The 20725-nt window shown below is 42.7% G+C and overlaps 1 protein-coding gene across 1 annotated transcript in view; it reads left to right on the top strand.

The window, feature by feature from the left end:
- COL4A1 (collagen type IV alpha 1 chain) overlaps positions 1–20725 on the top strand; it is a 594749-nt gene that overhangs the window by 365098 nt on the left and 208926 nt on the right. The window contains exon 21 of the mRNA XM_078657555.1: positions 1456–1611. Within this exon, the coding sequence (XP_078513681.1) occupies positions 1456–1611 (156 nt within the window). The remainder of the gene's footprint in view (positions 1–1455; positions 1612–20725) is intronic.

The following is a 20725-nucleotide window of genomic DNA, read 5'->3' on the forward strand; positions in this document are numbered from 1 at the left end:
TGCCACACATTTATACAGTGTAAAGGAGTAATATGATTTAAATGCGACGTCTCTTAAATGTCAATTATGGTGGCCTCCTCACAGATTCACCAAAGCCTTTGGGCAAACAGGGGAACCTTGGGTGTTCACTGTAGCTATATTGATGTCCCCTATTTCTAGATGTAATGGTTGCATCCTTCATCTATTGATGTATGTGATTGAACACCTTAGTTCCTCTTTAAAGACCTCTCGAAACACCTTTTCAAAAGATATGTGTTCTTCCACACTGCGAGTATCTGTACCTGGGCTTTGGATACATCTCTAAATCCTTCTGAATAGGTTACTCTAAAATGCCATCCCCACTGTTGCAGTCATACACTTTAACTACTGCAGACCTACCCTTAGATTCAACCTCTCACTGAAAACACCCTCTCATTTTAATAGGAGAGCTTCCATAAACTCCTGATCAAATGTCCATCTTGCTCAGTCTTGGTATCTCCATATAATCTTTTGAATGTCCAGTCAGAAAGAGCGATCAACTGTGCACCGGAGCACTGTCAGACTAGGACCTGAAAGCAGCCCTGACAATCAGCTCGACCGGCCCCCTAGGGTGGGGTTGGGGGGCTGGGGTGTGCGAGTGAGAAGCACCACTCCCGCTGCCCCTTTTGTTACAGGCGGGCGATATTGCAACGCTGCTGCAAAACTGGCCACCAGGGGTCCAAAACTGGGCCCCACCCTTCCGGGCTCTGATTGTGAATGGAGTTTTCTCTACAATGAAGATTTCAGCCTGCTTGTGTTGCATCGCTGCCATTCATCGTTATATGGATTTCAAAGACCCCATTTGGGGTCATGCCCCCCCCCCCGCATTTCAGCACCTGTAGAAGCTTTTTTATGGCCTAACAATTAGTCATCTCAGTCACGTGTGTTCAGCACCCATATTTTGACAATGTGAGTTGATCATATGCTACTCCGAGCCCAACCACTAGATGGTATAAGGAGGCACAGTGTAAGGTAATTTGAAACATGCATAGCAGTAAAAAAACACTAGATCTACAACTGAGAGAAAACGGTCAAACCAAAATAAGAAACAACCAAGCTCACAGGGATATGCACTTAGGCAAAACAAGCCAACATTTTCACTCTTCTCACCCATGTTTAAATAAGTCCTCTTTATAAGTTCTGACATTTATAATTTCAAAGAAGGATAACATAGCATAAGCCTATCCTTATTAAAGTAAGAATTGACGATTTCTGACATTCAAGCAGCCAAATATTGCAATATTAGGTTAAAAAGAACTTATGTTTCATATAGAAGGGAGTGTTCATAATTTAGAAGTGTCTGTTCTGGCATCTGCATCACAGAGCATTGTAAAATGAATGTGAACACATTATACTGTGCTCGGGTTTATGTGATATTCTGTAATGTAGCACTTGAATTGTTCTATGATATACTGTTTTCATTTGATTCCACTTTAGGTATAACAACTCAGGGGCCTATTGGAGCACCAGGTATTCCAGGAGAGCAAGGTCAAAAAGGAGAGCGGGGTTATCCAGGATCACCTCTTCCAGGATCACCAGGGAGGGAAGGCATCCCAGGACCCCCTGGTCTGCCAGGCCCACCTGGAAGAGTCGGTATGTTAACCTTTTATTACATTGTGGTGGGACTACTCCATGACCTGGTAACATTATGAATATAGAGGGCATGTCTACAAATGGTAAATTTCATACACAATGTTATTCCCCATTGTTTCTTTACTAGTTTGAATCTAGAATATATGCTATGTCACCAGCATGAAAATTCCAAGAAAAAGGAAACTAACGTAAGAATGCTCTTACTCTTGTTACGGCGGGATTTCGGATCTATTGCTATAGATCTAGATCCCAACTCAGGTCGACTGAACCGTTGATACCTGTCATAGAGTAAAATGTAATCCACTACTAGGTCAATCAATAAGGACTTACACCACTCTAAAGAACCACTTACTACGAATAAGTTTAAAAGTTTATTACAAAGCCAAAGTTAACTGGAGATACAAACATCTCAAAATAAGGTTCAAAAGATATACTGGTATCAATACAAACATAAATTTTCTAAATGCTCTTAGTCGGCAAAAGAATATCACCAAAACCAATTCAAAAATCATCAGAGTTGCAAGAATAGATACAAGCTGTAGCTTGTGAGTCATTTACAGAAAGGAAGAAAATACAGATTAGGCTGTCCCTACACTAGACTAAGTGACATCCCTACTTAGTAAAATCTTAACCTAAAAAGGTGTCAGCCGTGGTGACTTCCAAAGAAGATCACTCACTTCCCTTAGTCTTCGTTGTAAAAACGATGTCTCGCAGTTATCCTATCTGCCTACCCATCCGCTCTCTTAGGTTCCTCAGACCATCTGCTCTAACTCCACCCAAGGGTGCTGTCCCTAATACAAAAGTCACATTTACAATAAAAACGCCCTTTAGAGACGCCCCTCACGTGGTGTCAGTTCTGGCATTTTCCATGCTGATACTCCTCTGGGCCCATCGTTAGCGTTGACCTTGCTTCTCAGGCTCTTCTCTGGCAGGACGGTACCCCCCAGGAAATTCCTGAAGCCTCCTCCAGGCCTGTGCCTGGCTCCCTGAACAAAACTCTATTCATCACTCTCTTGATTGGAACCTCCTCGCACCTGCAAACAGACACTCGTACAGTGGGCCCCAAATTCCGGCCTCCACCGTATCTTCTAAGTCGTAAACCATCGAACAGTCTCTGCAATTTATGCTTAACATGACCTTCCTTTAACTAACACATGCAGATCAAAAGAAACAAACTTATCTAGTCAGGCCTATTAGAATTACATGAAACGGGCCTGTGCACTCTGTAAACCTTTAATTTCTTAGTCTAAACAGTATTCTAACTTATTACACACAATGGTTATATGAAACACTTCTATAAAATATATATTTCAGTCTTATGATCAATAATACTTTGAATTACAACAACATTAAAAATCCACATCATGTGAGAGTGTAACAACACCTTTCATTCTCTGTGAACTGCCATGTGGCCTACACATTTCTACGTTTAGCAGCATTACATTCTCCTTTACAACAGCCACATAACATGGGACTTCAACATCATTCTAACATCTCTACACACTTCTACATTAGCTTTTCACACTGATATATGCATTCTATTTTAATTAAACACTCTTATGTATTTTCCCTCTATAAGTTCGACACTCTTATGAAATCTTTACTAAGCTGATGCAACGTGCTTGTAAATATGGTGCACTTCTATTTTTTTTTCTTGATTTGCGCTCTCTCAGTTCCTCCCTTTGATGACTTTTAGTAGTCATCACCATCACAACACCATCCCTGGGGTATGAACTGAATCAAGCAGAACTCGCTGCAGTACTCCCTCGTTTCATCATCTCTAGAGCCCCTCAGACTCCTGTACTGATTGTCCTGCATCGCAGCTAATCTCCTCTCCTGCTCTCTCATGGATCTCTGCAACCTATTTGATCTATACCATTGGTACAGCCGCACCAATCCCCAAAAGGTGATTATACAAATCACTATTATGATAATAGGTTTCAGTATGTACCAAATGAAACTCTTTCCTAGGTTGGCAAACCAACCTCCAACTTTACCCATTCCGTGACCTACTTTTTCCCACACATTTACCTGTGTCAAATCCTCAATCTCATGATGAATTTCAGTGATGTTCCGTATATACTTTTCTAGAGGTTTTGAATTGTCTGGAATGTAAGTACAACATTCCTGAACTTTCAAAGCCTTACAGACTCCTCCCTCTTTGGCTAACAGAACTTCTAGAGCAAGTCAGTTCTGAAGAACCATTGCCCTTATCGATTGCATCTCTCCCTCCACCAGCATTAATGATCTAGCAGTACTGGCGGACAACCTATCTACAACTGTTGCCAATCTTCTTATCTTGACATCATTCAGTGATATCCCTAAAAGAGGAAACATAGCACCAAATACGTCTCCAACTACCTCCTCATAGTTTACATCCCTTCTTCCTCTAGCTTGAGTTCCTCCCTCTATAATTTCTAAATCCTTAGTATGGTATATTTTGGGGAAGACAATTGCTAAATAACATGATCCATGCCAATTATCCGGTAGTTTCACATATGCATTTCTTCCACAAACAAAATATACATTCGGGATCACCTGCATTCCCTTCAAGAAATCTTTTGTATAATATTCTAATTGGAAAGCATGTTCACAATTTACTTCTCCCACAAACACATTCTCATAATAGGTTTTACCCCTATATATATACACAGTTTTCCCTTTTTCTCTCGATCTAAAGCTATTGGACCATTACTACCCTTTCTCTGGTGTGACCTTTCTTCCTCGGTCCAATCTGTTTTCCATTGGCCTGAAGCCTTTAAGATCTTCTGTCTCCTATACCGATCATCCACCTGCCCTATAAACCTTTTCTCAATTTCTGACACTTTACAAGTCAAATTATTTCTTCGGGCATGTGAAGTATCCAACGTTTTCCAAGGAATGAAAACATTCTTTAATCTATCTTCACTCTTATAATAATCCCATTTGTTCATGTGCTTATAGTTTGGAACTTCTGGAAAAACAGCATCAAAATTTGAAAAATAATACTCAAAACCATCACGTTCATAAAATATACTAAGCAACAAACTACATGTGATTCCATAAGTCAATGGAAGATGATGATATCTAATACCTTCGTCTACAGAGGCTGGCAATTGCATGCACACATAGCAATTCTTTACCTCCATAGCATCAATATATTCATAAAGCAATTTAGCATATGCATTTGATTTGAAATTTCCCTGTGATTCATCCACATGTAACCTACGAGTCTCTGCTGCTAGTAAAGCTTTATATTTCTCTGTATTGTCCCCCCTTTGACCAGCAGTAGTAGGTTTCTGTATCGATACAATTTTTGCTTCCTTTGTTGCCTTCTCTTCATTTTCATGTCCCACTACATATGATATAGTAACTACTAAAACTATAAGAAAAATTACTCCCACTAAAAGTGTGCCTACTATGCATTTTGTCCTGCGGTTTGGGTTGCCGGCCTCCATGATCTCAAGACAGTGTAGTTCTGGTTTTCTTTCACAACACAAAGTCTCTTTTCTTTGCTTATTCAGTCTTTCCGAACCACACCTGGAAGCTGATAATCCCTTCTGCAAGATCAGTCTTTGTGTTCTATAGCAACAGACAACCCTAGCCCTTCTCCGTCCATTAAATGGGAAATCCCTAAATTTCTTCTTCTTCCACTTGGCGCTAGGTTATCTTTCAATTTGTTTATTTACAAAGTCTTTAGCAATCTGGAATGATACGTGTTCCAGCGGCTCTAATCACATATTCTAATATTTCCAAACGAAGAACGATCTCCTCATGTGTTGGGCTCATTGAACAAAAAGTCGGAAATTCTATTCTGTTTAAAACCAGTTCTCTTATCCTGCTCAGATAAGGAGGATTAGGGATAGTGAGTGTCAGCAACCCTTCGACCTCCACTCCGGGTATCAGCAACACTACTTCCAATGTTATGTTCGGGTCCGTACTGGTCAATGTCACTTCCCTCACCCTCCCGGATCTCCGTGCACTGGACATCTGCTGCTAGGTAGGTCCACTCAGGAGTAGTGTATCTTCTGCAGGGCACTCGCACCCTCCTCGTTCTTCTCGGACCTTCCTGTTCCTGTCTTTGTGCACCTTCGTCCAGATCCGAGTCTTCAGATATAGGAGCAAGAGTTTTCTCTGGAGTTGGCTTCAAGCTCGGCCTCTTCTTTCTTTCAGGCCAACTAGCTTCTCCACGCCTTGTTCTCCTATTTCTTGTCCTCACACTCGGTTCTTGATCACTCTTGTCTTGATCTGTGTCTGAGCCGTATTCACAGCAACTTTCTCCTTCGGTGGCAACTTCAGTTTCACTGTCGTCCTGTCTTTCTTCTTCTGGATCTGTAGCACTCCCAACTTCTTCTGACACCCCCACAGCTTGACTGATCCCCTCTAGTGGTTCACCGTCCACAGCTGGATTTTCATCTGTGAGAGGAGCTGTTTCTTCTAAGGGTGCTGGAACTCTTCGAGTATGGGAAGCGTGGATCCAGTTTGGCAGCCCTCCACACTTTACAGCAGTGTTCGTTGTCAGGATTATCTGGTAGGGCCCCTTCCAACGCACGTCTAGGCAGTTTTTCCGGACGTGTTTTTTATAAGCACCCAATCTCCAGGGCACAAGTCGTGACATAGGTCTCTTGAAGATGGAACTTCAGCAGCCTGCACCTGAAGAGACACAGAATGAATGACGTCAGAAAGTCCTTTGCAATAATCCAGGATCAGGTCATCTGTAATATTCAACAAAGCTGTAGTTGGAACAGACGGAAGTCTCATTGCCCTCCCCATTAAAACCTCATGTGGAGAGAGACTTGTCCTCCTGTCTGGTGTGCTACGCATACTCATGAGTACCAAGGGCAGAGCATCAGGCCAGCTTAAGGACGTCGATGAACATACTTTGGCTATTCGGGACTTTAGAGTTCCATTTATCTGCTCCACGATACCTGAAGCCTCTGGTCGATAGCTACAGTGCAACTTCTGATCAATGTTTAATGCAGAGCAAAGCATCTTCACAACTTCACTGTTGAAATGAGTTCCTCTATCTGATTCCAAGGAGGTCGGGACCCCAAAGCGCGGGATCAACTCTCTAAGCAACAACTTTGCTACTGTGAGTGTGTCGCACCTGCGTGTAGGGTATGCTTCGACCCATCTGGAAAATATGCATACAACCACCAGAACATACCTGAGGCGGTTGATTTTTTCGGCATCTCAAAAAAATCTAATTGCATTCGGTTGAAAGGCCCCCCAGACCTCCCAATGTGACTCATTTTAACTGGTGTTCTTTTCCCTATGTTCAATTGTTGACATGTAACACATCTTTGACACACTGCTTCTGCTGCAATCCTAAATTTAGGATTGTACCAAGTCTGCCTAAATAACCTCAGCATGGCATCTCTTCCTAGGTGTACTGGACCATGTATCTGTCGTGCCATTGGACTCACTAATTCATCAGGTAATACTGCCCTTCCATCTGCTGAAACCCACAAATCCATTTCACTTTTCACACAACCTGCTGTTTCCCATGCCTTTTTCTCAGAATCAGGTGCGTTCTCTTGCATGTCTTTTAAATCCTCCCAAGTATCAACTGTTTCTAGCATCATGTTTAACTCTGTCTTTTCCTGAGTCCCACCTACTTCCACTTCCGTGAAAGAATATCCTTGCTCCGCGCAATAGCGAGCAACTTCATCTGCATATCGATTACCTTGCGACACAAAATCTGTATTTTTGGTGTGGGCTACACATTTAACAATCACAATTGCCGCTGGACCTTGTAATGCTTCTAACAACAGTCGCACAAATTCCCCATTTCGAATAGGCGAACCAGAGGAGGTCATGTAACCTCTCTGAGACCACAATTGCCCAAAATCATGAACTACACCGAAACCATATTGGCTATCGGTATAAATGGTGACTCTAATTTTGCTACCTGCTAAACAGGCACGTGTTAATGCAATGATTTCGGCTACCTGAGCGGAGTGTACTCCTTCCAGGCAAGCGGCTTCCACAACTCCAGTAATGGTGCAAACAGCATAAGCTGCTCTCAACCGACCAGTATCGTCTCTTAAACATGAGCCATCAACAAAGAAAATTTCATCAGGGTCAGTCAACGGCTCATCCAAAATATCTGGCCTTGGCTTGGTGCATAGTTCAGTCACATCAAGGCAATCGTGATCTTCACATTCTTCGCCTTCCATATCATTAGGGAGTGGCATCAATGTAGCAGGATTCAAAACAGAGCACCTCTTAAGGGTCACGTTCTCCGCATCAAGAATAACTTGCTCGTGAGCCTGTTATTGGTTAAGTGCTGTGTCTTGGTCCTGGTCATTAACAGTTCTACAGAATGAGGTACAAACACCGCTAATTGGTGTCCCATGACTACATTTTCACACCTTTCAATGCTGACACCTGTTGCAGCAACGGATTTGAGACATCCGGGCAAAGCTGCGGCTACCGGATCTAAAGTAGCCGAAAAATATGCAACTGGTCTACGGGCATTTCCATGAGTCTGTACTAAAACTGACAAAGCACAACCCTCTCTTTCGCAGCAGTAAAGTGAAAATGGTTTTTCGTAATCAGGCATCCCCAAAGCTGGAGCACGGCACAAGTCCTCTCTCAGCTGTAGGAACGACATTAAACAATCCTTGTCCCATGGTACCGGATCACTCACCTCCTTGTGCGTCAGTTTTTGTAAGGGTTTTGCTTTCAGGGAAAAGTTAGCTATCCACTGTCGGCAATAACCAACCATTCCTAGGAACATCCTGACTTCTCTCTGTGTCGTAGGCGCGTTCATCTTCATTATCGCCTCTATCCTATCTGGTGACACCTTGCGCTTTCCTTTTTCTATCCGGTGACCCAAGTACTGTACTTCTGTCAGACAGTACTTGCTCAGAGATACCTTATGCCCATTTTCAGCTAAATGGTTCAGCAAGGCAATGGTATCTATCTTACAAGCTTCTTCCGTTCCTGACGCAACAAGTAGGTCGTCTATGTACTGGACCAGAATCGAGTTCTGTGGCAGTACTAGACTTTCAAGATTTTTCTTCAATAGCTGGTTGAAAATTGATGGGCTTTCTGTATACCCCTGTGGGATACGACACCATGTTAAGACATGATTTTCCAGCTTAAAAGCGAAAATATACTGGCTCTCCACATCTAATGGAATTGAGAAGAAAGCCTGACAAAGATCTATCACTGTGAACCACTCAGCTTGGAATGGTATTTGAAACAATATCACTGATGGATTCGGTACCACTGGACAACATGAAACAACTATGTTATTAATCTTTCGAAGATCTTGTACTATTCTAAATTTCCCACTAGGTTTCTGCAAACCCATAATCGGGGAGTTGCATGGACTACCCACGATTTCCTTCAGTATTCCCTGTTGTATCATAGAGTCGATTACGGGTTTTATTCCTGCAATCGTCTCCGGGGTCAATTTGTATTGAGGCGTTCTTGGATATTCAACATTTGGCTTTACCATGATCTTCACTGGTTCTACTCCTTTGATCAATCCTATCTCTTCTCCAGTAAAATCCCATACCTCTGATGACACTGTATCTCGTAAGTCCCAAGGAAGCTCCTCCACAGTCAGGGTAGGATACAGTTCTACGCATACTCTCGAATTTGCAACTTTGAAGGTAGCATCATCGTCTGTAGTCTGTATCTCCACTTCCTGAGGTGTGCAGTATATTGTGCAGTTTAGTTTGCACAATAAGTCTCTTCCTAACAGACACACAGGACTAGAATCACATACTACAAACTGATGTTCATCGGTGTAGTTTCCTATTCTCACTAGCACTGGTTCCGTCAAAGGGTTAGTCATTCTCCTATTTGCGACTCCTACCACTTGAATTGTTTCCCCCGACATTGGTAGATCTGGAACCACTGCCGATCTCAAAGTTGATCGAGTAGCTCCGGTATCCACTAAGAATGTTGTAGGACACCCTGCCACTTCAGCCTCAACAAACGGTCCTCTTTGATCCACCTCTAGGACTGCCCCGAGGGTACAGTCCTCCTCTCTGCTTACACGTCGTCCCGTCAATGGATCAAGGTAGTAACACTCTTCTTCGTCTATAAAAAGAGGCATTTGTCTATAGATCTTTCCCCCTGTCGTAATCTTTGGTGGCTGCGGGAACTGAGGTCGTGGAGCCGAAGTCCCCCCTTTGGCCACCTTACTCTTTGACACTATCACCCATTGAACTGGAACTTCTTGAACTTCCTCCTCCTCTACTTCTAGTTCTCCGTTTTCAGGATTATAGGGACACTCGCGTTTCCAATGTCCCACCCGGTGACACTGGTGACACTTTGTCATTTTTTCCAATGTAGCAATGTCTATTCTAGGTCTCGAGTTTTCCTCGCTGTCCTTATTCTGACTATTTGATTTCCGTCCCATTGTCCCTGTTCCCTGTTGCTACTGTCCACCCCTTCCAGCCGACTGCATCTGCACCATCATCAGTTTCTCCTTTAGTTTCTTTGCTTTGGAATCTATTTCATCACTGCAATACCTTGCGTATCTCAAAATTTCATCCAATGGTTTGTTTTGCCAACAAATTAAATGTTGCTGAATCATCAAACAAATATCAGGTCTCAACCCCAAAACGAACTTTGATACAAACTGTCCTATCTCCTTGGGATCCATTACATCTAATCCACCGTATTGTTTGAACGTTTTCAGCAATCGCTCATAAAACTCATGAACTGTCTCCTTGGGTTCCTGTCTTGTTCGGTCTATTTTTACCCAATCTATATCTTGTGGTGGCACCTTCTCCTTCAACCATGTCATCACCCTTTCATATTTTAACATTACTATTTCTGACGGTCCATTAGTACGAGCATCCCTTTCTGGTTCTGCAGTTGGCCATTCGACACTAACCTTGCATGCTATCCACAAGTCTCCTGGGACCACAATGTCGAATAAGGTGTTCAAATCAATCCACAATACTTTTGAAATCTTGACAAACCTCTCCACCTGCATGTACCACTCTACGGGATTTTCCCTTAACTTCGGAAATGAGTTGGTAAATGCAGCCAAATCTCCCCTACTCCAGGGCACGTGTACATAACTCCCATTCGCTATTTCTCGCAAAGGGAATGCCTCCATCTGCATTAGCCTTCCCTCCGGAGACATCACATTCGCGCTCCGCCTAACAGTTCCCTTTTTGGACCACCTCTCTTCCCATTTGTCCAGATCTCTCCATGCTCTTATTCCTGTGATCAGTTCCCTTATGTGTGTTTTTAATCCAGTTGTCCTCCTCTCATCTAAGTCCTGATCTGAATAATGCAACCTATGGTTACCCTGCAATGCCTTTGTTCTGGACAAATCTACCATATACCTGTCTGCCAGTTCAGACAGTTTCTCATGAGTTGCTCTTGCCTTTCGAGTAATATCCTTTGCTAAAAACAGCAGCTCATCTTGTTCGTACATGTCAATCCTTGCTAAAGGCAACGCACCATCTATTATCTCGTCCAGATCAGATTTTAAGCTGGTCACATCGAGTCTTTTGGCTTTTATCACAGCTTTCAGTATGCTATCTCTAGAGAGTCCATTTACATCTCTCCCATCACAGCTCTGAGTCCTACGTCTGGGCTCAGGCGTGTTATGGGGAGTCCTCCCATGCTCCCATCTCTCCAGGCCCCAATGCAGTTCCATCCTCTCTGGGTGTATAGTGAAACACTTCTCTATTTCCCATAGTCCCATATTTCCCATTCTCTCTGGTTTCGCTAGGTGCATGGTAAGACATTCCATTATTCCCCATGCCTTCGCAATTCGCCTGTGACCTCTGATCACTCGACGCATGGAAAGATCCTTCGCAGTTCCCCATGTTCCCACAATTCCAGTGCTGTATGTTATCATCAGGTGCGTGGAGAGTGCACTTAAACCTATCCCTGTACTCTTGTGTCCTTTGGTCTCCCTCACTTTGAATGAGACGAGACGTCTCTCCACACTCCGTACTTCTGTCTTTTTGCTCCCGCCCATTTCCACCGTCAATATGACGTGTAACTCCTCTATTCTCCTGACTTTTACCGTCCCACTCCTGACTGCTTTCGCTAGCCCCGCAGTGAGATAATGTCCCGTTTCCTCGACTTCCCCATTCAGCTTCTGCTCTTGACCTGTTGCTCGGTGTTTCTGTGGACCTATCCCATTCCTTCAAGTCAGCCCTCAACTCTTTATAGGATTTCGGCCGTGGTCCCCTCAGGTCCATCGGTCCTCTCTGACCCCCCTGTTCAGTTACGGGACCCACTGCTGAATCCAATGGGGTGCTCCACGTTATCGGTCCTGGCAATTGCCTCCAGGCATTTGTCGCGTTATTCCTTCTTTCCATCTCAACTCTTTCTCTGTCTAGCCGTACCTGTTCTTCCTCTCTCCCTTTCTCTGGATGATAAACCGACACTATAGAACCTATGGTAACGGGTACTTGAAGAGCATCTGGCAATCCATAAGACTCAACCCTCTCTGTTGCTGGCATCTTCTGCACCACTACCCTTCCGACTACTCTCTGTACAGGACTATGTTGAGGTGTCTCCTCACCTTTGGTAGGTACCCAATTCGTTATAGGGAGTGGCCTATTCCCTTCTATGTCAACCCTATCTTCCCTTGGGAGCTCAGTACCTTCTATCTCCCTATTGTCCGGAGGCGGTCTATCTATCAACAACCTATTTATTAGGCCATCCTCCGACTCGCTCTCATCATCCTCTTCTATGGGTCTCTTTTCTCCTGTAACCTCTCTCACTGGGTACAACTTATCCACTTCAATCGTCTGTACCCTCCATTTCTTGGCTTCCGCATCCCATTTGGCATCTTGCACTGCCCTTACTGATCGCCTTACCCTTTCTTGGCGTCTGTTCTGATTCCTGTCGTGTGCCGCCCTAATCCACGCATTAAGGGCCTCAAACTGTGTTGGTCTAGGCAAAGGTCTCAATGAGGACATAACTGCTTTCAGCTGATGCAACACTTCTAGTCTAAACGTTCCGTATTTCGGAAAAGTCAGTTCCTCATTCCCTTCTGTAATCTTACTCCAAGTGTCAAGCCACAGTATAGTATGCAACCCAACATTCGTTGCCATATAGTGAGCTGGTGTACCCTCTGGCGGTGCCTCTTCCCCGTAATAAGATTCTCTTATTTTTCTCTTAAAGATCGCTCTCAAACATTTAAAACACTTCATGTTCAAATTCTACAAAATTTCTATTTTCTCCGCGTTCGTTTACTTCCTGATGACAATCCACCAATCCCAGCGCGGTTCTCGCTAACCGGCCTATCACAGCGCGGCTTCACACCAACCGGCCTATCACAGCGCGGCTCTCGCTGACGTCACACCAACCGGCCTATCACAGCGCGGCTTCACGCCAACCGGCCTATCACAGCGCAGCTCTCGCTGACGTCAATCATCCCGCTTCGCAGCAGTTCCCCTCCTTTCTCAGCTCGTCTCCCGGTCATGCATGCGTCCCATTCATACTCTGAAAAATGATTACTTCCGACCAAGCGATCACTTTCCTTGACTGTACGCCCACAGTCTAACTGTAATTGTCACCTTAACTGACGAAATGTCTTTCCGTGTACGTCCAGACAATCGCCTTAACTGATAGGTTACTTACACACGGTAACTTTCGACCTGCGTCCGTTACCCACACACTCACTCTTGCGTTCCCCCTATCTCGGTCCTGCGGGCGATCAATGGTACCTCATGACCCCCTTTACTCTGGTCGACAACTACCCTGGATGTTCGATACACCCGAACCACTTAAGCTCTTCCCCGAACTTAAGATTTTCCCCGTTTGCCAGGTTGCGCGCGCTCACAACCCTCTCTCAATCACACTACAGGCATTCAACTCCGCATGACATTACAATACAGATACAACACAAAACACCGCAATCTGTCAACGCATGACCCTTGTTATACTCACTCTCGTCCGACCCTGCTGCTTTTCTCTCGCACCGTCAGCACCTTCTTCGGCAGGCGATTCTTCCGCTGCTCATCTCTCGATCTCTAGGGACCTTGGGGTAATCTTAACCTAGTCTAGATCACCTTCCTCTAGAAGGTAACCATCCTCTGCTACCAACTGTTACGGCGGGATTTCGGATCTATTGCTATAGATCTAGATCCCAACTCAGGTCGACTGAACCGTTGATACCTGTCATAGAGTAAAAGGTAATCCACTACTAGGTCAATCAATAAGGACTTACACCACTCTAAAGAACCACTTACTACGAATAAGTTTAAAAGTTTATTACAAAGCCAAAGTTAACTGGAGATACAAACATCTCAAAATAAGGTTCAAAAGATATACTGGTATCAATACAAACATACATTTTCTAAATGCTCTTAGTCGGCAAAAGAATATCACCAAAACCAATTCAAAAATCATCAGAGTTGCAAGAATAGATACAAGCTGTAGCTTGTGAGTCATTTACAGAAAGGAAGAAAATACAGATTAGGCTGTCCCTACACTAGACTAAGTGACATCCCTACTTAGTAAAATCTTAACCTAAAAAGGTGTCAGCCGTGGTGACTTCCAAAGAAGATCACTCACTTCCCTTAGTCTTCATTGTAAAAACGATGTCTCGCAGTTATCCTATCTGCCTACCCATCCGCTCTCTTAGGTTCCTCAGACCATCTGCCCTAACTCCACCCAAGGGTGCTGTCCCTAATACAAAAATCACATTTACAATAGAAACGCCCTTTAGAGACGCCCCTCACGTGGTGTCAGTTCTGGCATTTTCCATGCTGATACTCCTCTGGGCCCATCGTTACCGTTGACCTTGCTTCTCAGGCTCTTCTCCGGCAAGACGGTACCCCCCAGGAAATTCCCGAAGCCTCCTCCAGGCCTGTGCCTGGCTCCCTGAACAAAACTCTATTCATCACTCTCTTGATTGGAACCTCCTCGCACCTGCAAACAGACACTCGTACAGTGGGCCCCAAATTCCGGCCTCCACCGTATCTTCTAAGTCGTAAACCATCGAACAGTCTCTGCAATTTATGCTTAACATGACCTTCCTTTAACTAACACATGCAGATCAAAAGAAACGAACTTATCTATTCAGGCCTATTAGAATTACATGAAACGGGCCTGTGCACTCTGTAAACCTTTAATTTCTTAGTCTAAACAGTATTCTAACTTATTACACACAATGGTTATATAAACCACTTCTATAAAATATATATTTCAGTCTTATGATCAATAATACTTTGAATTACAACAACATTAAAAATCCACATCATGTGAGAGTGTAACAACACCTTTCATTCTCTGTGAACTGCCATGTGGCCTACACATTTCTACGTTTAGCAGCATTACATTCTCCTTTACAACAGCCACATAACATGGGACTTCAACATCATTCTAACATCTCTACACACTTCTACATTACCTTTTCACGCCGATATATGCATTCTATTTTAATTAAACACTCTTATGTATTTTCCCTCTATAAGTTCGACACTCTTATGAAATCTTTACTAAGCTGATGCAACGTGCTTGTAAATATGGTGCACTTCTATTTTTTTTTCTTGATTTGCGCTCTCTCACTCTCCTTACTGTACAAGATGTGCAATATGAAACAGAAATACATCCTTAGATAAACAAAATATCAATTATATCTTGAAAATTAGTGCAAGGCAACCATCCTGGTGCTCTTCATCCGCTCCTTTAAAATAGAAAGCCTTCGCAGTCTGCTGCTATCTCACGGCTGTAATGTTGACAGGAGTAGTTATATAGATTATGGCACTGAGGCTTTTGGTAGTGACCTTCCTATCCTGCTGCAGTATATACAGAGGGATAGGCAAGGAGGATGCTGGGAGTGTTTATTTTCACAGCACCTTTAAGTTGTACTACCATGTCTTCATTTTTGCAAAGTTTCATTCCAAGATTTTAAATAGCTTACACATTACAAAAGTTAAGAGATTTGGTGTATGGAAGGCTATTTTTAATTTGAGCTGCATTAAAAAATTGACACCTGAATGCTATGTGTCCTAAAGAGGGCAGTTCTTGGTTGTACCTACTGTGCTGAATCACTCCACTATGAAAATTCCCCTCATGTCAATGACGACTTGGAGGCAGAACGTGTCGGGGAGAGGGGAAAAGGTGCAATACCTGTATTAACTTGTGAAGAATGCAGGATTGGGTCACAGGTGGATGTGAAAATCCCCCACGTACAAGAGATAGATGGCTTAAAAATAGACTCTTCTTCCAGATGTAGGGTTTCAACAAGGCACCTAACATACTAGACAAATCGGCATCTCCTACAAACATGGAGCATATTGGCAGGACAGACCAAGAGCATCATAGATAGTGTTTACCACCATGTGAAGTCGAGGCGGTGTCTATCACATGTACCAAGAAAGGCCACCATCGCCTCAACATGGCAGAATGGTAGTGGCTAACACAATGGGAGGAGAAAGGATCAAATACTGGTGTGCATGGCAAGATGTGGTAGAACCAAATCTAGAAATAAATGTGGCATTTGTAAGTGCTTTAAAGCAGTAAAATTGCCAGAATGTAGATGGGTTTGAAGATGCTTTTACACGGGGGTCAAAAAAGAGCCTGTAGACTACAAAATAATGTCACATTGGCATAGAAAACCGAAGGTTCAGGGCTCTGGGTGACTCAACAGAAAAATGTGGCAAATTGCATCAGTAGTAAGTAGTAAACGTGTTAAGTGCGGTGTGGGTTCATCTGCAGCATGCTGCATTGGTGATGCATTTTGCAAAAATAGAAATACAAATGTCCATATATTTTGCCAGGTGGTGAGCACTTTGATTCCACACAACCTCTTCATCACTGCGCCAGGCAAATAACGATGCTGAAGGAGCATCTCTTTATCCAACATTGACTCAGAACCATCCAGCACTTCACATGCGCACACAAACATGCACACACCCATGCATGCACACACGCACACATGCACGCACACACACACCCACCCACACACACATGTTGTCTCATTATTCAGACTGCATCCCAGGTACAGTAGTGCAGGTGCATGCTAGTGTCATTCTGGAATTAATCCTCTTCATTCAGAATTGGGCAACAGGAATATCTACATTAAAGGCATCATGTGCCCAGATGTAGGCCAATTTTAAATGTTTTAGCAGTTGTAATCATGTATAGAACCAGTTAGAATAAAATCACAAGTGGTTTGTATCTTACCCTTGCATGTCAGGGTGCTAATCTGACTAGGGTCTGAACCATGACATAACTAGTGTTCACCCAACTGGTGCTTGTCCACCAGAGGGTCAACTGGCAACTTAGCTCAACAGAATAGCTTACTTTCTTTAAAGAAAGGTGTCTCATATATCCTTTTTCTAATTTCAGTCACATTCTATTTAAAACCAGTCACTCCAAATCCATTGTATAAAATCCAGTAGTATTACATGCATTAATTCACATAAACATTCTATTCACAGGTCTTTTTGTTGCCATTCTGCTAAGAGCCTTACCCAGGTCCTGATGTGGTTTCACAATGTGGCTATCGAAGAAATTTCAAAAGATCCCACACACTAGATAACCTACACCCTGGTTGCCTAACAGCGACCAAGTGGTTGTTTGCTATTGGATGAGATCTAAATGTGTTCCACACAGACTCACAATGATGAGACAATCTTTTCCAACCACACACAATGTAAGTTGCTACTGGTGTTCAGTGGGGCAACAACAGCCCCTGCAGCCCCTGTGGTGTGTGTGTGTGTGTGTGTGGGGGGGGGGGGACTGAGAGCTCCTATCTGGGTCCAGAAAGTAGGAGGCCCCCCTATGCATTTTACAGGGGTGGCCCCACAAGTTTCTTTACGCCACTGCAGGTGTTGGAAAATGGATCATTAGTAGTGATAAGTAGGGACCTATCACTAGTAATAAGGCCACAAACACAATACAAGATTCAGTCAAGGTCTCAATAAATGATTCCATTGCTCAGTCCTTGTAGCTGACAATGAGCCAGCAGGCTTAACTTAGGACAGGCGTGTAAAGCATTTAAAAACACCAATACATTAAATAAGTAAGACACAATATACAATACAAAATCCAATAAAGAATTATAAAAATAGGATATATTTTTATGAACAAAGAGACACCAAAATGACAAACACTCAATGCAGGGAACCAAAGATAAGAATTTTAAAGATTAAAAGTAAAACTATCGCTTAGAAGGAAATAGAGCTTAAAGGGATACAAAAAGTTGTGCTGCACTGGGACAAAGTCCACAGTTCAGGCCACCTACGATGTAACACTTTTACACTTACTTCCAGAAGTGTTTCTTGATGCAGGAGACTGGTCCACAGCACCAGCCAAGGGTTCCCATGCTCTGGTTTGCCTCTTGGGGTCTGGGAATACAACTCCCACAATGCCCCTGGGCAATTTATGGAGCTTTTTTATTTTGCTCTAACCTTCTCCAAACTTTTGGAACTTCTTCCTGAAGTTCCTTTTGGGATTCTAAAGTATCCACATCACTATTCCAAGGGTCTAGAAGCTCTGAAACGGTCCTTTGGATGTTGGGACTACATTTCCCGCAATGCACCATGTCCAAATCCTTAAAAGCCCACTAGATGTAATCCATATTGGTTCATTTTGGTGGAGAATACACAGGTGGAGCTCTTGTAACCTGTTTCTGTCAGGGAGTTCACTCCTTCCACTTTTGAAGCAAGACAAAGTCCTTAGCGCTGTAGTTCCAAGTGTGCAGCAGATGCAGTCATCCAGAGTGCAGTCCTTTGGGTACAGGCCACGGTTCCAGCAGGGCAGTCCTTCTTCTTTCAGGGAGTCCCTCCTTAATCCTACTAAACAAGGCAAAGTCCTTAGGGTTGTAGTTCTAAAGTGTGCAGCAGGTGCAGTCCGAATGAGTATCCAAGGGTCTACAACAATATTCCGTATACTGTAAAATATGAAGGAAAAACAACACTGAGATAGCCGCGCTCAAAAAGAAAGGAAAAATATTCAATACATTTCCGGATTCCCATCACTCACCACATGGTGACATGCTTCATCATCTGGGTCTCCTCTCTACAGCCACACTAGTGACCCTAAGGGCTACAACCCTATCATAGTGATGGGGAGCCCGAGGATGTTTTAGTATAGCTATTTAAACTCCTACCAGATGAGAGTAGTTGAGTGTATGGGAACTAAGTGCAGTGCGTAGGTGATAAGTGAAGTTAAAATTGAGTTGCGAGAGACCCCATATTTATTATTATCTCTTGCAATTCAAATAAAAACAGTGCAAAAAGACAGTTTTACCAGATGCTGTCTAAGATAATAAAGTGGTCAACATGTTTCGGCACCCTCAGACATCGTTCTGTCCAGTGCCTTCGTCAGGACCCACCCAATGTTTGCTACTGCAATAGTGTCAAAACAAAATTCAATGTAAAAAACCTCTTGCCAGGTAATACATTTCTGCGATGTAAAAAAAGAACCCAAATCACCAAAACCAGAGTCTCTCCTCTTTTTGAGCTTACAAGAATGAATTTGAAGCCCCAAGATCTTGCACTCCTCTAATTTCAAGTAGTACAAGCCTCCACCCCCTTCCTGTTAAAAAAAGGACTGTAATCTATATGAAAAATCACGGATAGTCCTATTTACTTGGTCTTTTTTGGTAATTTCGATGTTTTTAGAAAAATCTGAACTTGTGAACCTACCTCTTATACACTTTTTCATAAAAAACATATCAAGCAGTCCATTGGGCTCCAGTAAACGTGCTGTGAGATCCATGATAGCTGCCATATAATAAGTACGTATATTTGGTAGAGCTAGGCCCCCTTGTATAGTTCCCAACTGTAATTTACTCAATTTCCCCCTCGAAACTTTCTTATTCCAGACAAAATCCCTGATCATGGACTCAATCTCTCTAAAATAATAAGAATTAATCTTTAACGGCACATTTATAAAAAGAAAAACCAATAAAGGAAGTATCGACATTTTAATAAGTGCAATCCGGCCAATCAAAGTTAATGGTAAAAGAGTCCATCTCTCCAGCAAAGTTTTAATTTTATTTCGCATTGTTAAATAATTCAAGCTAAATAATTGTTCGAACTGATTTGAGACATAAATACCCAGGTATCTGATTGGTTCTTTTTTTAAAGCTTGTGATCTTAAATTTAAAGGTAGAAAGTTACAACCCGAATTCAGTACCAGTACCTCGGTTTTATTTTGATCAATTTTATATCCACCAGTCAGTTCGAACGACTCAATTCATGTAACGCTTGATCGAGATTTAATTTGTCAGGATATAGATATAAAATAATATCATCTGCGAATAATTTAATTTTTGCCATTCCTGCTATGGGTGGCTTAATTTCATGATTTCCACGTATTCTTATGGCTAGCTGCTCAATAAAAAAAGTATTTACAACAAGGGGTGGTGATGGACAGAGTCTCTGAATTAAGCAGAGTACTCTCACCCAGTCAAGAGATCAGGGCTAGATCCAACACCGTTTTTTAGCTCATTGCACCATCCCAGTTTCAGAACCTGGCTGTATGCAAATTAGTCCAGACTACAAAAGCCAATAAAAAAAGTAAACAGGATGGGGGACATCGGGCAGCCTTGCCTGGTACCACGATTGATATTAATTGCCCCTATTGAATTGGCATTAACTACCACCCTTGCTTGAGCATCCTGGTAAATATTTTTCAACATATTAATTATCTGAGCCGGAAAGCCACATTTTAGCATACTGATAATTAGTGCATCCCAATGTACCAGGTCGAAAGCCTTTTTGGCATCGACCATTGAAATTAAAGTTGGAATTTTTTTATTAGAAACAAAGTCTAGAGCCTGTATTAGAAACCCAGTATTTGAAGACATAGACCTTCCTGCCACAAAGCCTGACTGATCAGAGTGAATTAACGCTTGGGCAATCAGGGAGAAACGCTGGGCCCATATTTTCATTAAAATCTTAAAATCAATGTTAAGAAGGCTGATCGGCCTACATGAATTAACGTCCTTCTCATTTTTCCCCTTTTTAACAAAACTAATAATAATGGACTCTTTAAAGCTCAAAGGAACCAATCCTCCCAATCTGACAGCATTAAATAATTTAACCAAAAAAGGAGTCAATTCTTTAGCAAAAGTTTTATAAAATTCAATTGGGAGCCCATCTGCACCACACGCTTTTGCCCCTGCAATTAATTTCACTGTATCTAAAAATACTAAAGCTAAAATTTCGCTCTCTAG

The sequence above is a fragment of the Lissotriton helveticus genome, chromosome 8, assembly GCF_964261635.1.
Source record: "Lissotriton helveticus chromosome 8, aLisHel1.1, whole genome shotgun sequence".
In the NCBI taxonomy this organism is placed as follows: Eukaryota; Metazoa; Chordata; class Amphibia; order Caudata; family Salamandridae; genus Lissotriton; species Lissotriton helveticus.